The sequence below is a fragment of the Polypterus senegalus genome, chromosome 1 (assembly GCF_016835505.1).
Source record: "Polypterus senegalus isolate Bchr_013 chromosome 1, ASM1683550v1, whole genome shotgun sequence".
NCBI classification, from domain to species: Eukaryota; Metazoa; Chordata; class Cladistia; order Polypteriformes; family Polypteridae; genus Polypterus; species Polypterus senegalus.
In genome coordinates this window covers 170,612,495-170,632,631 of record NC_053154.1, presented here as the reverse complement: position 1 = coordinate 170,632,631, position 20,137 = coordinate 170,612,495, and the positions used below count along the sequence as shown (strand labels likewise).

The window sequence follows — 20,137 nt, the reverse complement described above, 5'->3', positions numbered from 1 at the left end:
AATAGAATGCCAACCTTATCTCAGGGGGCACACCCCAACACAGACCACAAACGCCCAGTGTGTGGAATGCCAAGACAAGCAGGGAGACATGATTCCATTTTGTTGCAACTCTTGGGCCCTAGGGGATAGTGCAAGGAGATTTTTAGGTGGGTCTTAGGGGAATACCCTTTTGTGAATATCGTAATAGATACATCACTCACGTTTTCCCTTTAAACCCAGAGCACTTCACTCCCACCCTTTAATTCTGACCCTTTGGGTGCCACCCTATCCTGGTTCAAGATACTTACCGATAAGTAGGCTGGTGGTCAGCTGGTAGAAGCCAGAGACTGGTGCAGTGTAACGCCCGCTGCTGGTATTCAACCCTCGACCCCTCTGGAAAAGCCCATCTCCAACTGGTTGCTGCTGAAGAGCAAGGAATCAGCAAATGTAAAATCCCTGTTATCTAAGGCCTTCCTGTTCCTGACCTTGGATGAGTGCTACTCAAATCCAGTGTCCATATTTGTGAAGAAGACTTGGTGGAGTCAGGCACATCATCCCATAAAAAGTCAAAGTACCCCTGTATGGATGGCTGGGACCAATATGAGAAGCAGATGAGTGACAGTGAATTCATGTGACAATCGTCAGGGCAATCAGATGGGAAAAAGTAGACAGATGTCGGAAACTGGGAAGTGCTAGTAAATTCAGGTGACAAAATTGAGGTGATAAAGTGTAAGGGAATTAAGGTTAAAGAGAAGATGACAAGGAGTAAAACAAGGTGATGAATATGATAAATGGTAAAGGATGTAAGTCGAAGAAAACAGAAATTCAAGATTAGGAGGAAGCCAAGACAAAAAGAAGAGGATTCGACCCATGAAGTGAGTGACTCGGATGATGAAACCAAGAAACCTGAGGTGTCAGGAAGCAAGAGGGATCGGATTCAGCTAATGAAGGTCATAAAATAATTAGGAGAATTGCACAATGATAAAAGAAGGAGATGACCAATTAGGCTATATTAAAATTAAAGAAACCAAAAGAAAAAGGGGCTCTGCTGCTTGGTTGGCCAGTTCCTCGTTCTGATGCTATCTTACCAGAGTAAAGTCCTGTAGCTCCTGAAGGCTGCGTCTTCGCACAGTGGTGCTCTGCCGCAAAAGGCAGTGGAAGGCAGTCTCAATACGGCGAGGCGACATTGCCAGACTCATGGAGTACTCATCTCCTTGTCCCTCACAGAGTGGACACATCACATTCAGGTCCAGCTTTCTCTGTTGACCTGAAGCCTCTGGGAAGTGGAAAGATCAAAAAAGCTCAGAGGTCAGGTGGCTTGCATTCACTAGTACAGCGTACTTACTTAACTGTTAGCCTCTTGGCCTGCTATCTTGCTCAATGCCATTAAAGACCCTTGGGGCACAATCTGCTCAAGTTGAAAACCACTGATCATTATGGATGTGTGAGGAAAAAAACATGAAGGGCACTGGGCAGAAATTGCTGAAAAGAATCAGAAGCCTACCAAGGCCTTGATTGAAAAACCTTCATTTATTCAGTCAGTGCTCTACATGTACTGTCTAACAATACAATAAAGTACAGTAATGTTCATCAAGTGTCCCACTGTCAAGTGTACAATCTCATAAACTCACTCACCACCAGTGTTTGAATCTGTTCCTCACATGCTCTTAATGCCTACATGACCTTTTCAAAAAGATAAACTGATTGTGCTTGCAGCTCAAATTGTTATCAGTTAGACAAGCTGATTGACAGGCTGAAGTGTCATACAGCAGTTAAGTTTTAATCAGATGTCTTAGTTTAACTAATTGATTGATTGACTGATGCATCATTCAGGAAAGCTGCATTAATTATTCCACCGATGATTTCTTTAACTAGATATTTGATTGATGCATCATTTTTTAGTGATGTGTTATTAATCCACTGTTATGGAACTGATTAAATGACTTATCAGGCAACTACCAAGTCAATTCATAGTCACAGGTCACAGATCACTTTCTTAGTTGATGGGTTCTTTAATGATGTTGTCCAATTAATTCTTTGTTATTGATAGCTACATTAATTAGGACTTGCGGTTTCTGTAATAACTAGCTGATAATCTGATCACACGTAAAAATTGATTACTAACCATTCAACTGGAAAATTCAATCCCCAGAAAGATCACTGCAAAATTGGTGCTTGTGATCTGTCCAAAACTGGGTGTTTTACAGATAAGTCATAAACAAATCTCCTAAATCAGGCAGTTCCTGTAACACTGTGCTTCATCAGATTAATATTTGTTAACATCTTTTGCACAAAGAGCTTAACACATTAATCCAACCATTCAATGATTATCTGTATCCACTTGGTCCATTTCAAGGTTCTGGGAGCTAGCAGTTACCTTGAGAGCAATGGGCAGAGGGCATGACTTGGTGCCAATCCATTGCTTGGCATACTCACATCTGGCCAATTCAAAGTTAACAATTAACACAGTGGAAAATCAAACTATATAGGAAAGGAGAATGAAGAACCACGCAGATAAAGGAAATATGCAAACTACAACCAGACAGTGACCCAACCCTCGAATTCAAGCCCAGTTCTCCAGAATTGTCGGAGTCGTGTTAACCAGTATGTTAGAGGACGAAACCTTAATACTTAAATGTGTAGGTATACTTAATTTTTCAACTACCAAAAATGTACTATTTCCTTCAGAATTGATGGGTGCCCAAGGCATACCATGACAATAAAGGGGTGGGGGGGCAAAGTAAGAATGTAGCAGCCGTTTACATTTCACCCAGGGACATGGCCATACATACACTGAGGGGATGTGAAGACATTGTGCTCTAGGATGAAGACATGAGCAGCTACAGAATACTATGTGAGTGAAATGGAATCATCTGGTTAGTAAATTAATTAGCTATTTTAGGCAGGATGTATTAATTATTTGATGGACCACCAACTAGTCAATCAGTTCATTATTTCAGTATTTTTGATGAATTGATTGACTAGTGGTCAGTTGATAGCTTAATTATCTAATTCAACACAATTATTTAATTGCTTGATGAATCAGGATACAGTTATTTAATTATTAATTAGTTAATATATTTTAGTTGATTCATTGTTTACCTGATGGATCAAGCAATAATAAACTAATGAACCAAGTATTCAGTCAATTCATGGATTATTTATAATTAAATTAGTTAACTATATTTTATTCATTGAGCAATCAACAAGTCAATTAAATAAATAATTAGCTGGTATTTATAATTATTTTAATAGTGGCACAATTATGACTAGCATAAAATGTTATTGACCGATTACTCTATGAAATTCATTCATTCATAATTTTGCAAATAACTACCAGTAACAATTAATAACTGAGCAGAGCAGATAATTACACTGTTTATCATTCCACTCAGCTTCTGCCACTTGGACTTGTTGGTAATATAGAAGTGCCCTGGCCTGGTTGCCTCTATGTCACCTACTGACCCTTAAAATCAGGTTGCTCCCAAGTCACAACAAAGAAGCGGTAATGACACTCCACTTGGAACATGGAATTGGCTCATTACACATTCAAGCAGAAGCTAAAATTAGGGAAGAACACAACCATTGGCCACTGGAATTCCCAGCCTTGAGGGCGAGTTTGAAAGCTCCAGAGCCCACTTAAGGAAAACCCTTCCCCCCGAAAAACCAGCTGAGGCCACCGGAATGCAGCTCATTCTAGATCACAGGGCCACGCAGAAAGGAAAGCAGCTGCAGAACAAGTCATCAAGGGGCTCAGGTTACTGAGAAAATATACAGCTCGGCTGAGTGCCGCACACCGGACCGCCTTGACGTGGTTGTCATGTACTTTCTTTCCCGCTCTTGCACACCTGGTGCTGCATCCTGAAGGAACTTTACACTCCAGTACTGAACATGCCGCCCCTTGGTGTCTACATCTCTTCAGCGTGGAAATCAATTTCTAGTGCTAATCCTCTCGCCCCCAACACTGCAGGAGGGAAAATGCCCCTGGGAGGAATCTGTGGAATTTCACGCTGGAGCCAAGTCCCACCCAACTCCGGAAAATTACCCTGATTAAGGGATCAGAGCTCAGTGAGTCTGCCAGCGCCATCACTGCAGCGTCAACAAACATTCCCTAAAACACGGCCAAGGGTGACACAGTCATAGAACCGAAGGAGAAAGAAAAATACAAAGGTTGACTGGTGAAATCGTGTGAACATGACATGGTTACACAGAGGCAAATGCAAGGAGTGAAAGTGAACTACAATGAGCAAACGGGCATGGCACAATAGCAAACAAACAATGCAGTGTGGCAGGGGACAAGCCAAGAAAAGAAAAAAACAACAAAAAAAATCTTAGGTGGAAGATAGCAGACAGCTGCTTGAAAAATGGTACAGGATGGCAAATGGCTAAGAAGGATGAAGGAGTCAACAAAGTGCAAAGTGACACAGGAGCACTGAGTAAAGTGGGCACATAATGAAGCAACACAGAGGAAAGTATGGTGAGCTGCACAGGTGTATAGTTCACCATTCAAAGAGAAAAATGAGAGGGAAAGGGGGATTGGCATATTAAAGCAGCCCTCTCCAAAAAAATAAAGATGCACAACATCACAATTTACTCATGGAGCCTTGAAAATCAATAACTGAGCTGCTGAAGTTTGGAGTGTGCATCTGACCTACAACACAAAGTCATTACATTCACTCTGTCTAGGTGTGTACATCTTCATTACAGAAAAACAGTTTACGTCTGCAGTCAGGCGTCCAGTACAAGACTACGGCCAGGGCTTAGGCAGTACATGCTGGTGAATTAATGTGGCCCAAAGCTGAGGTTTAAATTGAAGGATAAAGATGTCACCATACTGGCAAAGTCGATTCACTGTCATAGTTATAGTAGGTTCAGGAACGCATCATGGGAAAGCAATGGGAGAGGTAAACAATATAAAAATGCACTACCAATGTCTCCATTATGAACTTTACATTTACATATTTGGTTGACACCTTTATTCAAGGTGACTTACAACATTTATGATACAATTGGTTACATGCACAGGCAGGTCAAGTGACTTTCTCAAAGTCACACAGAGTCAGTAGCGGGATTTTAATCTCAGGGTTTGAAGTACAAAGTCTTAACCTCTACACACTGCCTCACATCTCTACAATGACATAATAAAAATTACATAATTACTATTAAGTGTAAAATGCCATTTGAAGTCCCTACACCAACATTTGTAATCAAGTTTTAATGTTTAAAAGTGTCAAATGAGTTGAATAATAATAATAAAAAATCACAATAGGAAACACCATTCACAGAAAAAAGTTCAAAAATTCAGGTGTTGCAAGAACCTAACAAAAATCAAGGTGAATAATGAAACTTGCAATCTTACCAGAGAACAGCAAACCACGACGAAATGAACAGCAAAGCTAAATCAAGCCTATGCAACATCCTCTAAACCTGAAAAATCAGGAGTCACACATGAAAGGGTTTGATAAACATTGAAGAATCTGAGAAAGACGTCAAGAAGAGGAGAACAGGACAATAGTAGCATTTTCTCTAAAAAGGGATTTATACCAAAATATTTCTTGGTAACCTTGCATACGGAAGAGATTTCAATCGCACTTAAAATAGTGTTGAGTTTTAATCACGCATTACAATCAGGGCCCCTATGGGTGACATCATCCTCTGCATAGCTTGGTGTTTTGTGTAGATTCCAAGAGTAGAAGTTGAAAACAGCTTGTGCCACAGAAGAAATGGACATAACAGTGTAAAAACAAGCTGTTTACTTAAATGTAGGACTCAATTACCAGATGGCACGTGAGCAAAGTGCCACTTTAGCATACCAACTTTAGCTCCGATTGGTCTGCAGATGGTTTTCAAATCGAGAGAACCCCTTTGCCTTAAATGTGAACATCCACTACCTCACACGTGGTGCCCTACACTGGAATACCAGCTTCTGTTCTCCTCCAAGCCAAGCAGAGCACTGTTTTGGATCTTATCGTGTCTAAAGTCTTAACCAATTGATCATATAAAAGTGGGTCAACTGAAGAGGACTGGGAAACCATTAAGAAGACTTTCTAAAGACAGTAATGCATCATACCAACATATCCAGCCTATGCCAGCAGAACTGGGTATAAGGTTTGAAGTGATCGTAGACTGGGTGCCGGACCATCCCAAGGCCACTCATACCAAGTCAGCTTATGGTAGCCAAATAACCAAACACATATTGGGAATGGTAGCAGGAGTATACAGAGAAACCTCTATACAGATATAGCACCATACCAAGAGTGACCAGGCCAGGGTCCCTACCACCCCATGACATGGCATGTATTATTTATTTTATATATTTCAGCGTGTATTTATTATATAATATTTACATACACCAAGTTGATTGATTGTTTAAACAGCCTTTAGGATTACAGAAATTAATGCAATACCTTCTAGAAGCCTCTGATTGGCAAATTCTCTTAATTGAGTTAACTGGAGCCAGTGCCTTGTTGCTTTTGACACCATGAGAGAAAATACAAGCAACTCATCCAGTACTTTAGAGAATGGAAAAAATACTGTGGATCACCACAAGTCTGGTTCCACTTTAGCAACAAATCCCATACAACTAAAGGTACCAAGAGCTTCCACACAAATCATTGTAATCAAATACAGATATCTAAGGACCACACTGACACTGCATTGTTCAGGCAGGACTTAAAAATTAACTCCCAAGAATGAATGAACTTTGTTGCAAAAGGTTCAACCGAACTCCAAAACAACAAAGGAAGTGGTGCAGGAGTTGGAAGCCATTAAAAGGGTCCTTCATTATCATGGCTTCTTGCACACGGAGTAGCCCATGCTCCAAGACCAACATTAAAAAGCCAGACAGTAGTTTGTAGGTGGTCACCAGGACAAAGGCCTGGCCTTTTGAACGAGTGTTATATGGTCAAGAATCAAAAAGGTAACTATTTGGATTTAGTGATTACTGATATGTATGGAGGAAGCAGGGTGAGGCTTTTAAGCATGGGAAACATTGTCCCAAATGTGAAGTATCATATTATGTGGGTGTTCTGCTGGGAATGGGACTGGGGCATTTCAGAAAATGATCATCCTGAGGAAGGAGGATTATGTAGAAATTCTGAAGGAACACCTCAAACATCAGGCAGAGTTAAAGTTAAAACTTTGTCTTCCAGCAGGCCATCACAATGCCCTGACCTGAATCCCACAGAAAATTTGTGGGCTGCACTGCAAAGAGTGTATCCGAGCTTTGAGTCCCACAAACGTTACTGACTTACATCAGTTCTGTATGAAGGAATGGGTAGACTTTCGTGTTGCATATTGTGAGAAGCTTGTGAAAGGCTGCCCGAGACATTTGATTCAAGTTAAGCAATTAAAAGGCAATGCCACCAAATGCTAACAAAGTTTAAACTTTTGACCCCCTGAAAATCTGATATAGTAAAGAAATGCGGACGTGAACCTGACTCTTGACTATTGTTTTGACATCGCCACTTCTCAAACTAAATTAGATACCTAATTTCACTTAACACAGGGAATGCATGTGTGAAGTTGTGAAATACTGAGTTTGAAAGCCACACAATTTAGTGTTAATAAACTTTTGGCCCAACTGTATTTCCAGCCTTATTTATTTTATACTGAATCTTTGTTACTTTTTTTAACCATTACAGAAAAGAATGAGTGGTAATTGTAGTCTTTGCTGGCATGCAACTTTAGATGAGATGCCAGTCCATCAAGAGGCACACTAATGCATATTCCCACTCTGCCAAGTTACTACTGGCAATTAATCTAATGACCATGTGATTGGGATGTGGGAGAAAACTAGGATGTTCAGAAAAATAAAAAATAACTAAACATAAAAAATTAGTAAATTTCACACACACACTGCACAACCACACATACATACAGTACTGTAGAGGGCAGTGTAGTTCACAGGTTAAGGCAATTTACACCCTAAGGTTCCCAGTATGTAACTCACTATGTGACCCTGAGGAAATGTGTGACATGGTGGGGCTGCTGCCTTCACAGTAAGGTCCTGGGTCCTCCCTGCATGGAATCTTCATGTTCTCTCTTAGTCTATGTGGGCTTCCTCCTGCTGTTCAAAGACATGCAGGTTAGCTGAACTGGGCCTAGTGTGTGTTTGGTGTGAGCATTTATGATGGACTGGCGCCCTGTCAAGGGTTTGTTCCTGCCTAGCATGCTATGCCAGCTGGGATAGGCTCCAGCAACCCCAAACCCTGGTCTGGATTAAGCGGTTTATTAAACGACACAACTTTTTAATATATTCAATACGTCTTAATATTTTCTTTTTTTTTATTTTAAATCTATTACATTTGGAAATGTTGACAGCTTGTCAGTGGGAAATGTTCTAAAAAGTGAATGTTACATTTTATTCCTGCAGCCAGCGCAGAGGCCTAACAGCCCCATGACATAGTTGGTTGCCGTATGTGTGGAATTTGAACATTCTCACTGTGCCTGCAGGCCTTTGTCTCCAGATATTTTGGCTTTCCTCCCACATCCCAAAAACATGTGCTAATTGATGGTGTGTGTTTATGCATAAGTGTGCTCAGCAATTGTTGGGAAAGGGTCTCAAAAATGATGGATGCAGAATGATCTATTACTGTATGCACCCATGTTACATACATGTTCTGTTCCACTCTTAAACGGCAACACTAGTGTTCCATGCTAGCATTAGTCAATGTTACTGTAAATTGCAGTGTTGTGAACCAGCAAAGAAATTACACTATTAAACACAAATCATTTATGCAAATGTTATTATTTGATATTATTATTATGATCATAAATTTGGCAGAATCATTTAAACCAAGGAGACTTTCAGGGTTCCTTTGAATTTTTTTTACATTTTTTTTTACTATCATGGCCCAATCAGTATACATGTTAAACACAGTGCATCACTGGCTAACTTACAGTATAAAAGTCCAGTTACCTTGTCACTAGGTTCCAAAATTATATTCTTATATATACCAACAGTACGAACATCAGATCAAATCTTATAACATCATATAACATTATAAAATAAAGATTCTGATATATTCATTTATCTTGTCTATTCTTAAGACTTGCCTTAAGGCCTACTTGTTTTCTTCCACCTTTCTCTGTGTATAATGGGATTGTGGTGGATGTTATAATTGGTTGTTTTATTAATCTGCTTCTGCATGATTGTTTGCATTGTGATTATTTTAATGCTTCTTTGTACAGTACTTTGGCACAACCTCTTTTGTTTTAAATGTGCTTTTATGAATAAATAATCTAATCTAATCTAATCCAAATACAGTACCTGTTCATGAGCCTTCTGTTGCAGAGACAGATCTTTATTCTTTTGTTCTCAGTTCCAAAATAAATAGACATTTGTCTGTTTATTTGGTAAAATTTAGCAACTTAAAATAGTAGTAGTATCATCCCTCCATTTATTTTCCTAACCTGCTTATCCAGCACAAGGTTTCAAGGCAGATGGAGCCTATCCCAGCAAGCACTGGACACAAGGCAGGAACAGTCTCTGGGTGAGGCACCAGTCCATCGCAGGTCAAACACACAAACAAACATGGGTCACTTAAGCAATGCCAATCCACCCAGGTTTAATCAGGTTGAAGCTTAATAAGTTTAATGTAGATATTTTAAATAAGCAGCGTGGGCTGTCATTCCTGCCTCACAGCACCAGGTTCTACATGGAGTCTGCATGGACACCCCAGTATTTACAGATTGATTGGTATCAGTGTCAGTGAGTTTACTCGCTCTAAATCAATGTGCTCAGTTCTTTCATTGCCATATCCTCTGCAAGAGCAACTCATTATGCTTAAAAAAAATTATTAAAAAAAAAAATCAATAATTGGTTTCTCGCGCTTCAATCTGCTCTATTACACATTCCGATTTTTTAATTTCTTTTGTGCTAAATTGTGTACTCTAATGAAAAGGTGGCTTGACCCTTCCAAAACATCTATATTTATTAGAAATAAAATGCAGTGTAATCAGTTCAGTACAATGAAACTAATAACTAATATTCACTTTTCACCACTTTGCCACTGAAATGCTATGCTTTTCTATATTGTTGCATGATGTGATTCCTACTGCATTTCTGAAGGTGTCAGGAATAGCTTGGAGCTCTGCCTCAGTCCTGGCATTATGTGTTTGTAAATGGTCTTATACAGAATTATGTTGAATTGATAAAAAATGTTAATATTATGATATTTATATCAGTATTACATATCAAAATCACCCTTATATATTGAATGTCAAGGTCTGAAAAAAAGAAATGCTAAACTGATGGTTGAAAACATATCCAGAGCCAACCTTTTTTTAATTCACTAATGTCCATGAATTAATTGGACTTGTCTTAAAAATTATTTGAAAAAACAGAAATCATTTAAAGCCATAAAATAGTAAAATCAACTAAAATGATAAAAAAATTGTGGAATAAATCTCTTAATAAAGTGCTGGAGGCAATACATGATCGCTTTCAATGGATCATAAAAACTGTGTCATGGGATTGGGAGAAGTCTCTTACATGTCCATCCCCGTTGACTCATACAATGAGCTCAGACACCTGTCATCCATGCTCCATACTGACTTTGTCCACTTCCACAGCACTATGGTTAGTTACCAGAGTAAAGTATGTCAACCCAGCCACTCCATCTCCTTTACTTTATTCCAATCTATAAGGCTATTAATAATGTCACATGTGAATCAGCCACACAGTCAGTATTTAGTCAGACTGGGCAGAGTTTATAAAAAGGATGGCTGATTGTTGCACTGTAAAAGATATTTAATATAACTCTTGACTGGCTGCTTTACAATAAGCTCAACACCATCCAGTACAGGGCATACATGTTTATCAGTTTGGTCTCGCTGTGATCATAGTTTTGTCCTTTTATTATTAGTACAATAGCTAGAAGCACTATGCGGACCCTTTGGAATTGCTTGGTTTTCTTGCATTAACTGGTCATAAAATGTGACCTTATCTTTATTGAAGTCATAAGTATAGACAAACACAATATACTTATGCTAATAACACAAACAATTGTGAACTTTCATGTCTTTTTTGAACACACCTATCAAACATTCACAGGGTGCTGCGGAAAAAGTACAAGAACCCTTGAATTTAATAACTGGTTGAAGCAAATAACCTCTTACAATTTTTTCCAGAAGCTGCAGATAGCAATCAAAAGAAATTTTAAACCATGCATCCTTGCAGAAGTGAATCAACTCAGCCATATTCTTAAGATGTCTGGTGTGAAGAGCTCTCAGGGTCATTCCACAGCATCTCTTAGTAGGTTAAGGTCAGGTTAGGTTGGGCTCCGACTGTGCCACTCCAAAGGCCAGATTTTCATTTTCGAAGTCATTCTGTAGTGGGTTTACTTTGATGTTTAGCATTATTGTCCTGCTGCATCAACAACATTCTACTGAGCTTCAGCTGAAGGACCCTTTGATAAATTTATTTGCCTCTTGATGATAGCAGGCTGTCTAGGCCCAGAGGCAGCAAAGCAGTCCCAAATCATAAAGCTACCTTCACTATACTTCATCATTAGGATGATATTTTCATGCTGGTATGCAGTGCTCCTTTTATGCCATATGTACTGCTGCATATTCTTCCTGAACAATTGTGGAGTGTCGAGGTGGTCTTTGGCAAACTTCAGGTGAACAGTGTTTTTTTTTCCTTTTATTTTGAGAGCAACTTCTTCCTGTTTGGTGTCCTGTTATGTCTATTCAATATTTCACATATTGCAGACCCATGAATAGAGATGTTAACCTGTTCCAATGATCCCTTCAAGCCTTAGCTGTTACTCTAGGGTCCTTTTTACCTCCTTGAGTATCCTGCATTGTGCCTTTTGAGTCATCTTAACTGGACACCCAATTCTATGGAGAGAAGTCAAGGTACTAAATCATTTCAGTTTGTCCACCTGTGGACTGACAACTACCTAAACCCACTGAAATTACTTTGTAGTCCTTTCCAGCTTTGTGCATATCAACAATTCTTGGTCATAGCTCTTCTGAGGTCTCTAATTTGCTTCATATCAGCAGATGCTTCATATGAAATGCAAACTCAAAATTTGAGTCCTTTTTTTATTGGTCGAGGTATCTCTAAACCGCACCTCCAATCTTGTTTCATTGGTTGGACACTAGGCTTGCCATCTCCTAGCGGCTGTTGAAGTCATCAGCCATGTGATTCACATACTGTTTCCAGCCTACACTGTGAATGTTTGTTCTTGTGCTTACTGAGTACATCATTCAATACAACAACTTGTATGTCCTTAGTTAAACCAGACTGTGTTTGTTCATTATTGTAACTCGGATGAAGATCAGACCATATTTTAGGGACATAAGTGCAGTTATTTCTAAAAAGTTCACATACTTTTTCCTGCCACTGTATTACTATTTTTACATGTTTAATATTCAAAATAAAACAATCAAAGTATACTTTTTTCAGTGCTGGAAAATCTTAAAATTGCATACAACATAATCTTGCCATCTTACTCATTCAGGAAGAGATGACTCAATATGTGAAGGAACTAAGTCTGCAGTACATTTATTTGATTTAGAGGACATCTTACATTTTTTTTCTTTTGTCATTATTTTATGACTTTATGTCTGATAATAAACGTCAAGACCTGTACCTGATGAGGCTGCTATGATCAAATAGCCTAGGACATCATTATGTAGAAGACGGACACACAAGAGTGTCTTTCAGAGCGACACATGGCACACAATCCACCAACCACTGAATCAACACTTCAGGAGAATCTTTTTCTTTAGTTGATGAAATGCAAACATCCCTCTGGAGCATGAGGTCTGCCAAGACTGTTTTGGACAGCAGTAGTGTCTCTGCTCATGAATTCACTCATATCTGTTCATCTTTCTTTGAGACATTGGTACTCAGACCTGAGGTCTTTGGTTTACAGAGAAGCCCACTTTTCAACTGTAACCAAACATTTCTCCATTAGCAGAACAGAATATGATGTTGCCTATGGACTATGAGACCCCAGGTACGCGGTCAGCCTTTCTACGTGTGGAAGTGAAATGAAGAGGGATGGGAGTGAACCCTGAATTGTTTCTCGCTGGTGACAAAGGGAAGGACATGACATGATGAACATCAATGAAGGCCTACAAGTGCTGCTGAATAATCAGCATGAGTGGGGCTGTGTCAGATTCTTGACAAGGCGAGTGTGAGCATCATTTTAATTCTCTCTGTAACATACTGCAAACAAAACTGAAGCAGAAGCTTAAATAACAAACCAAATAGAAAGCTAAAAATGGTTAAATTTAAGGAAAGCCACCGGAGCAGGTGCAGTTATGTAAATACCTTGAAATGGAAAGTAAGATGGAAATCCCTGACAAAACAGAAGATTAAAGCAGGAGTATGGAAAGCAAGAAACACTTTAACCAAACTTAGGAACAACAGATTATCTGACAACTACAGCAATGTCCGGCAAGTTCTGCTAAACTTAAGAACACCCAAGACCAAAAAAAGCTCTTTATCTACTTTGGGGAAAACTGACACCATTTGCTAGTCCAACTAGATATCAACATTTAGGCCCTCAAAAACCCAACAGTGTAACATTAGATAAAAAACAAAGAAGAATCAGATGGCTACTGCAAGTGTTAAAAAGGGAAACACATGAGATCATCAAGACTGCCCTCTAATGGACATCCTAAGAGAAATCACCAATAAAAGGAGAAATAAAGACTACAGTCCTGGGTTTTGCAGAGAGAATGGCAACAGTTTCCCATGTGGTATGACTTGTTACAGCCTTATGCTCCATGGGGTATGTAATTAAATGAAAAACCAATATTAAAGCAGAACACAAGTGAAACAATTGATCTCTTATTTAAAATAGTGTGGTGACCCATCCTCACTAGAGATGACGTGACCTCTGCTTCATCCTCTTGTTTAGTGCCTGAAGAATTATAGCAGGTGTGACGTTTTTCCAGTGTTTTTCCATCTTTGAGCTTGTTCTATGCAAGCTCATCCCTGACTGACATCCTTAATTAGACAGAGGATGGTTCCTTCTTGCCCCTTGCATGACCTCTCCACTAAAATACCTAGGGGTGCAACTCCACTTCTGTACATCCCATCTGTTTAAAGGTTAGCCCCACATCATTATATTTCCTGGAAAGGAAATCACTTTAACAATAAATCAACTGACCTAGTGGTTAAAGGCCAGCACCAGCCAACTTGCACCCCTGAGAATAAAGTCCCTAATTCCCACATCCATCTACAGAAGCCCTTTATACCAAAGCAAAGTTCAGGAATCTTACTGGGTCCAACCCTTATTGTAGTAGCACTGGATGTAAAACAGAAAGAAATCCTGGATGGCATGCCAGTCCAGCCAGTTAACCTAACATACAGAAGAATTTCAGTTAGACATAACTACACACTGACCCAGGGACCAGCAAGCCCAGCAGTCAACAAAACACATGTATGTCTGTATTCCTGTGTTATTCAATTGTTTGGGATAAGTACCATACTTTACACTTTTTAACTTTAACTTATTTTGTTACAAATCACCACTTAAGTGGTTGAACATCCTGGTGACCACGGAAAATTTTCTTTGATGACCGAGAAGATTGTCATTTTTCAATGTCCCCATCACATTAATTCAACTTTGAAATGGAGAGGTAAGAAAAAGACCTTGGCATCTCAGGCAGATGGATGAGAGACAGACAAAAGACAGAAAGAGTGTGTACAAAGGGAAGGGATGACAACCTTCTTCCACAGAATGTAGGCGCCATGGTCTTGGATATCAAAATGGGTGGCAGAGAAACAATAATGAGGTCTCCTAATGATTTAGGTTTACCTCAACGTATTATGACCAAAGTGTGATGACAGCAGACTTTTAAGGACATCATAATCTAAATGTTATCAAGATGCCTCAAGTAAACTAGTGCTCCTCTAGTAAAACTACTCTTAGGAAAAGACTTGGACTGAGATTAATAATGCCCAATTTCATACAGGCACCCAGTGAAGCGCATCTAGGAAATTTTGACTGCCTAGAACGAAGATGATGCCATGCATTACACAATTACTCATTAGCTGCCTGCCCTTTTTCTTTAGATTGAATAAGAGATTTCCAAAAATGGGAGGACAGATAGATAGATAAGCACTGGCAGCCTCCAAAGAGGTAGTGGATGGCATCTCGAGGATTAGAAATGGCTGTGCCCCCTTATGGCTCGCATTTGAGTTGTAATCTGGGCCAAGAGGCCAGTTTTGCAGTTTCTTATGATTTTTCTCTGCGTAACTAGGTTGCTTCCAGTGGCTCTTGTAATACTAAGCTCTTATGCCCAAGAATGTTGGAAATGGTGCTAACACCATAAAATCTCCGAACAGGATAAATAAGTTTAAAAATGGAAAGGAGCCACTAATGACACTAGTCCCTTAGACTGTGGCAGCAATATAAAATTTTACTGTTCCAACACTAGGTGGCAGCACTTAATGCCATCCCTACTAATGCAGGAGACCAGACAGTTAACATTGGCAAAAACATTAATGTGCAATAAAGCTTTTATTTAATGAATACTGGAAACACACGTAAAAATAAAAGGAAACAAATCTTTTTTTTTTTCAAATGCAAGAAGAAAGTAGGTATTCACAGTATATATAAAAAATAATATCACTCTTTAATGCGGGTGCCCTTAAAAAGATTGGCATACTGTGTGGTGTTGCTTTCTGCCTTGTGTCTGACACCCATGAACTGGTAAGTGGATGGATCGATAAAACACATTGCAAGATCCCACCTGGCCATTACTATTTGCATTGATCTTATCTATCACTGCATGTCAGACCTTTAATGCAATGAAGAACAAAACAGAGACAAATGAAAGAAGTAGAATTCATCCAACACACTGGCAGTCGATAAATCGACACATGTAATGTGCTTCAAGATGTTGATATTTTTTGACAAATCACAACCATAGGTGATCCTGGATGCATGCACCACCATGTGAGGGGGGCTCAATTTGATTATGACAGCTGCAGTCAATCATTTTCTTTTTATGTAACTGTCATTCTGCATTCAGTGGGTGAGAAGTTTTGTTTCCGAACAAGAAGCCCTTTTTATATATAGCATCTTTTTATACTGATCACCATCACTTAACACATCACAAGCATGTTGATAGAACAATGGATGTTTGTGGAAGAACTGCTCCAAGTCACACAATGAATCAGAGTTGCAGACTGAAGCAACATTTGCAATCCACAGACTTATTAATTTGGCAATATTGCCAGTCTCCTTAAATTAAACAAAACAAAACAAAACAAAAACAATTGATGACAACAGATGATTCCAAACCAGACAGCATCATGTTCAACATACCCAAATCCTTACCTTTGAGCAACACGCGAAACTCCTCCAATAGCTCCTCTGGAGTGACTTTAATGCCAGGCAGACCAGGTGGCCCAGGTGGTCCAGGAGGTCCTGGTGGACCTGGAAGTCCATGCTCAAAAAAAAACAAAAAACACAACAGGTTTGAACAGGCAAGAGTACAGGAGATGCGTACAATGGTGCAGACAAGACATTAGATCTACAGCAGGCACACAGCTGGTAACACGTCTTTTGAGAAAACCCCAAGGCAACAAGCCCATCCCTTACCACCATCAGTGTCACTGCCATTTAACTTAATGATGCCAGTGCCCCCCCCCAGAATAAAAACATATTTAATAAGTAAATAAAAAACAAGCATTCAAGTGGCATCAATTTCAACATATACAGTAAATATTTGTATCAGTTGGGTCCTCCAGCCTAACCAGATGCAGATATCACCCAGTGTCATGTTCACACAGCCATCTGGATGTTTTATTTCTGTACTTATTTTTACTTTACTCTGACTAAGTGTTTATTAAGAGTGAGTTTTTTGTATGTAATCTAAATGTTCTGCTGTGATAAAATACCTGTGTTAAGGTCATCACTGATAAAAGGCCTTCTAGATATAGGTTGGCGAATCAAGTTGCGCCAAAAGCAAAAATCTTTCCCAAAAACTCTCCTCTGGAATTATGACTACCCCCACTTGCATTACCACACCACCCAGACAATTCTGCGTTATGCTCCATGTTTACAGGTATAGGCACTTACCTGTTGCCTCTGCCCCTTGATTTTACTTCGTTTCTTCTCGTTGACTCCACGGTTGGAATTCTCTAGGAAAAGCTTCCAGGTTTTGAAAGGGTCCGCAAAGGCAGCCTCGTTTGTGACTACCTCCTGCCGATGATGTAAAAGCGAGAGAGAAAGGCATATTTAACCAGGAGAAAAAAAATCTGGGAGTAGAAGTCTTAAAGCTTGAGGGCAGAGGTCCCAAATTTGGCAAACTTGGTCTCCTCTTAGTTAAGTGCATCCATCACAGCCAGCCATGACACAGAGACCCCTAAATACCACCAACTTATAATCCACCCTTACACATGCAAAGGAGACGCTATCCACATCTCAACCAAACACTGAAAGAGGTTCACTTCAACTGCATGAATTATTGTAAAGCTCCTTTATTACTGGACAGACTGAAAACAATATGCACATTTATTATAATAATAATAATAATAATGCTGTAATGAACATCTTGCAATGCATCCACAAAAATGCAGTTTGTACTGTCACTGGAAGTCAAACAAACAAGAATATATATTATAAAGTTCCCAGCAGTGGTCATGTAAATAAGCAGCAATTTAATATCTAATAAGGCAAGCCAAACTAAAGGCTGCTGCCAAGAGAAGATGTCAAAGGGTAAGATTTAAGGCCTACCTTGGGAAAACTAGGGTGAAGGTCAGGGTCAGAAGTTCAGAGGTTATTCATACATTACTCAGACTTCAAACTCAATTCATTACTCAAACTTCACTTGAGGTTATTTTAGAGAAGAGGATTGGCCAAGCTTGCTGGGATGAATGGCATGTTCTCATCAAAACTGTTTCAGCATTATAAGAAAGGGCAAGGCCCATCTCACACTGCTGGTAGACTATACCATCATCAGCAGTCCAACTCCTCGCTCACCCAGGGAGTAAAGGTGCCTAGCCAAACCAACATGTTGCAAATCATTTTCCCATCTTGGCATGTACCCAGGGGATCATGGCAATTCCTTTCTGGCCGTCCCCACCATATTTCAGATGCAAAGAAGGCTTGGAGGTGGACTCCATGTAAGGTGTAACCTCAGTTTAACTGTATGTGCATATTTATACAAATATGCCTCACCACTAGGATCCACTAATGGACTAAATTTTGGCATGTGCAGTGGGGCTGCATATGACACCCATTTTCTACAATATATTGTAGGCTTCTGCTCAGCCCTAGCCTGGCCTTACATTACTGTGTACAGCCATTTAAGAGGCTTCCTTCCATTTCCAGGGCTCAGGTGCTACTTCCAAATACGGTTTTCCCTGGAATGGATTAGCTGAATTTACAATATAGTGACATACAAGCTCATTATGAAAGTCACAGGTTCATCACGACCCTGGTTACAAAATGGAGAATTACAGCAGCCTTATCTAAATGTAAGTCTCCATTTTGTAACCAGGGTCGCAATGAACCTGTGATTCAAAGTGTCCTTGAGTTTTTCTAAAGGTTATCAGAACAGTGTTAAATTTAGCTAACATGCTACAAATTACAGGAACAAAAGCCATGGAAAAAAGAAAAGTTAAAAGCAATCTATCAGATGTAAGTAAAATCTGTAGACAGGTCATTTTAGTCAGGCTTTAGAGGGTGCTTTAAGGGTTAAGTTTTCCCCCTCCATTTATTCCTTCCTACTACAACACTAGGAAAGAGCAATCATGAAGTGTGCGTAATTCTAAAGGCATTCCCACACAACATGTTTTTTTGACAGAAACATCCCACTTTTGAAATGTTCGCACGTACAGAGTTGGCAAAGCGAGCCGGCGTGCAAGCTAATCAATCAAACTTCATTTCTGCAAGGGGCTTTACGAAGCAGACATGAATGCAATACAAAGAAACATGCGACCACACAGGAGATCTCTTGACAGCCTTTCAGCAGGCAGTGCTTTATAATTCTGTAAACGCTGGAAAGCCTCGATTCCTGAAACCAGCGCCTTCTTAAAGGCTGCCACCCAAGGAAAACTGAATGAAACTTAAGAAGAGAAGATAATAATTTTGCCAATTAAATAAAACTTGGGTGCAAGTCAGTCATTCATAAGAAGAGGATGTGTGGGACAATAATTGGACAACCATTGTCAATTGGTTCTAAATCATTACGGAGGGAGGCTGGGAATATTCAATGCATGGGTTCAAGAGCAAAACCTCCAGCAATGTTTCTTAAAGTGCATTTTGCTTATGAACTAAATAACAATTGTCATTTTAATTGCAGTACCATCCACCCATTATTCAATCCGTATAATCCATTTCACCATTGCCAATGGGAGCAAAGCCTACCTCAGCTACATCAGATGAAAGGTAGGAACTGACACAGGAAGGGATGCCAATCTGTGGAATGACACATATCTGCAGTCACTCAGTTGCCAGCTAAAAGTGTTGGCATGTGAACCATGATGCCAAACACCTACCATATACCATGTAACAGGGTGCATCTAAGGAAGCAGCAGCAGCAGCAAGACCAACTTTGCCAGCTGTCACCAGATATAAAGGATCCTGGGTAAAGAAGTTTGAGAATGGGAATGTGATGGCCATGGTTCTTTACCAATATACATAACATATATACTGTAACTTTGTTGCACTTGCATAAAACATTAATTGTAAATAATCAGGACTAAGTTTGAATTGATCAGTAAGATTAGGATACCACTAATGATCTACAGATCTTGCTCACCTTTGGTGGTATCATGGTGGCACTCGTTTAACTGGTGAAAACACCAAGCATACGTCAACGACGCGAGTTTGAATACTTGGATGGCTGCTTCAGGATCACACTAATATGACAACTGGTAACGATGCCCTAAGAAATGTCTGGATGGTTCGAAGAGGCTCTAAGTATTAACATCAGGGGAGAACTGGATAACTGTGCGACCGTAACGGCCGTGGCAACGTCTTCCGCACCACTTTCCATAGTTTAGTGTGTTACACCCCAGCCGACGACCACTCGCAGAATCTCAGCTTATTCCACATTCATCGATAAATTCCCCCTCTGCCTTCGGGCTGATGATTACTGAATGAACACAATAAAAACAACAGAATACCACCATGCACGATGGTTTCCTGCTCGGTGGCGTCGTCAACGACTTTCAGAG

The 20,137-nt window shown here is 39.7% G+C and overlaps 2 protein-coding genes across 8 annotated transcripts in view; one reads left to right on the top strand and one right to left on the bottom strand.

The window, feature by feature from the left end:
• zgc:162872 (BAR_ACAPs and ArfGap_ACAP domain-containing protein) overlaps positions 1 to 20,137 on the top strand; it is a 213,872-nt gene that overhangs the window by 93,833 nt on the left and 99,902 nt on the right. The window lies entirely within an intron of this gene.
• The window catches only part of si:ch1073-184j22.1 (erythroferrone), a 42,581-nt gene that overhangs the window by 19,073 nt on the left and 3,371 nt on the right, over positions 1 to 20,137 (bottom strand). For 2 of the 3 annotated variants that reach the window (XM_039762836.1, XM_039762853.1), the window contains 4 exons: positions 17,034 to 17,156; positions 16,290 to 16,401; positions 1,068 to 1,255; positions 288 to 402 (listed from right to left, as the gene is read on the bottom strand). In XM_039762836.1, the coding sequence (XP_039618770.1) occupies positions 288 to 402; positions 1,068 to 1,255; positions 16,290 to 16,401; positions 17,034 to 17,156 (538 nt within the window). The remainder of the gene's footprint in view (positions 1 to 287; positions 403 to 1,067; positions 1,256 to 16,289; positions 16,402 to 17,033; positions 17,157 to 20,137) is intronic. The other variant, XM_039762844.1, reaches the window with a different exon arrangement.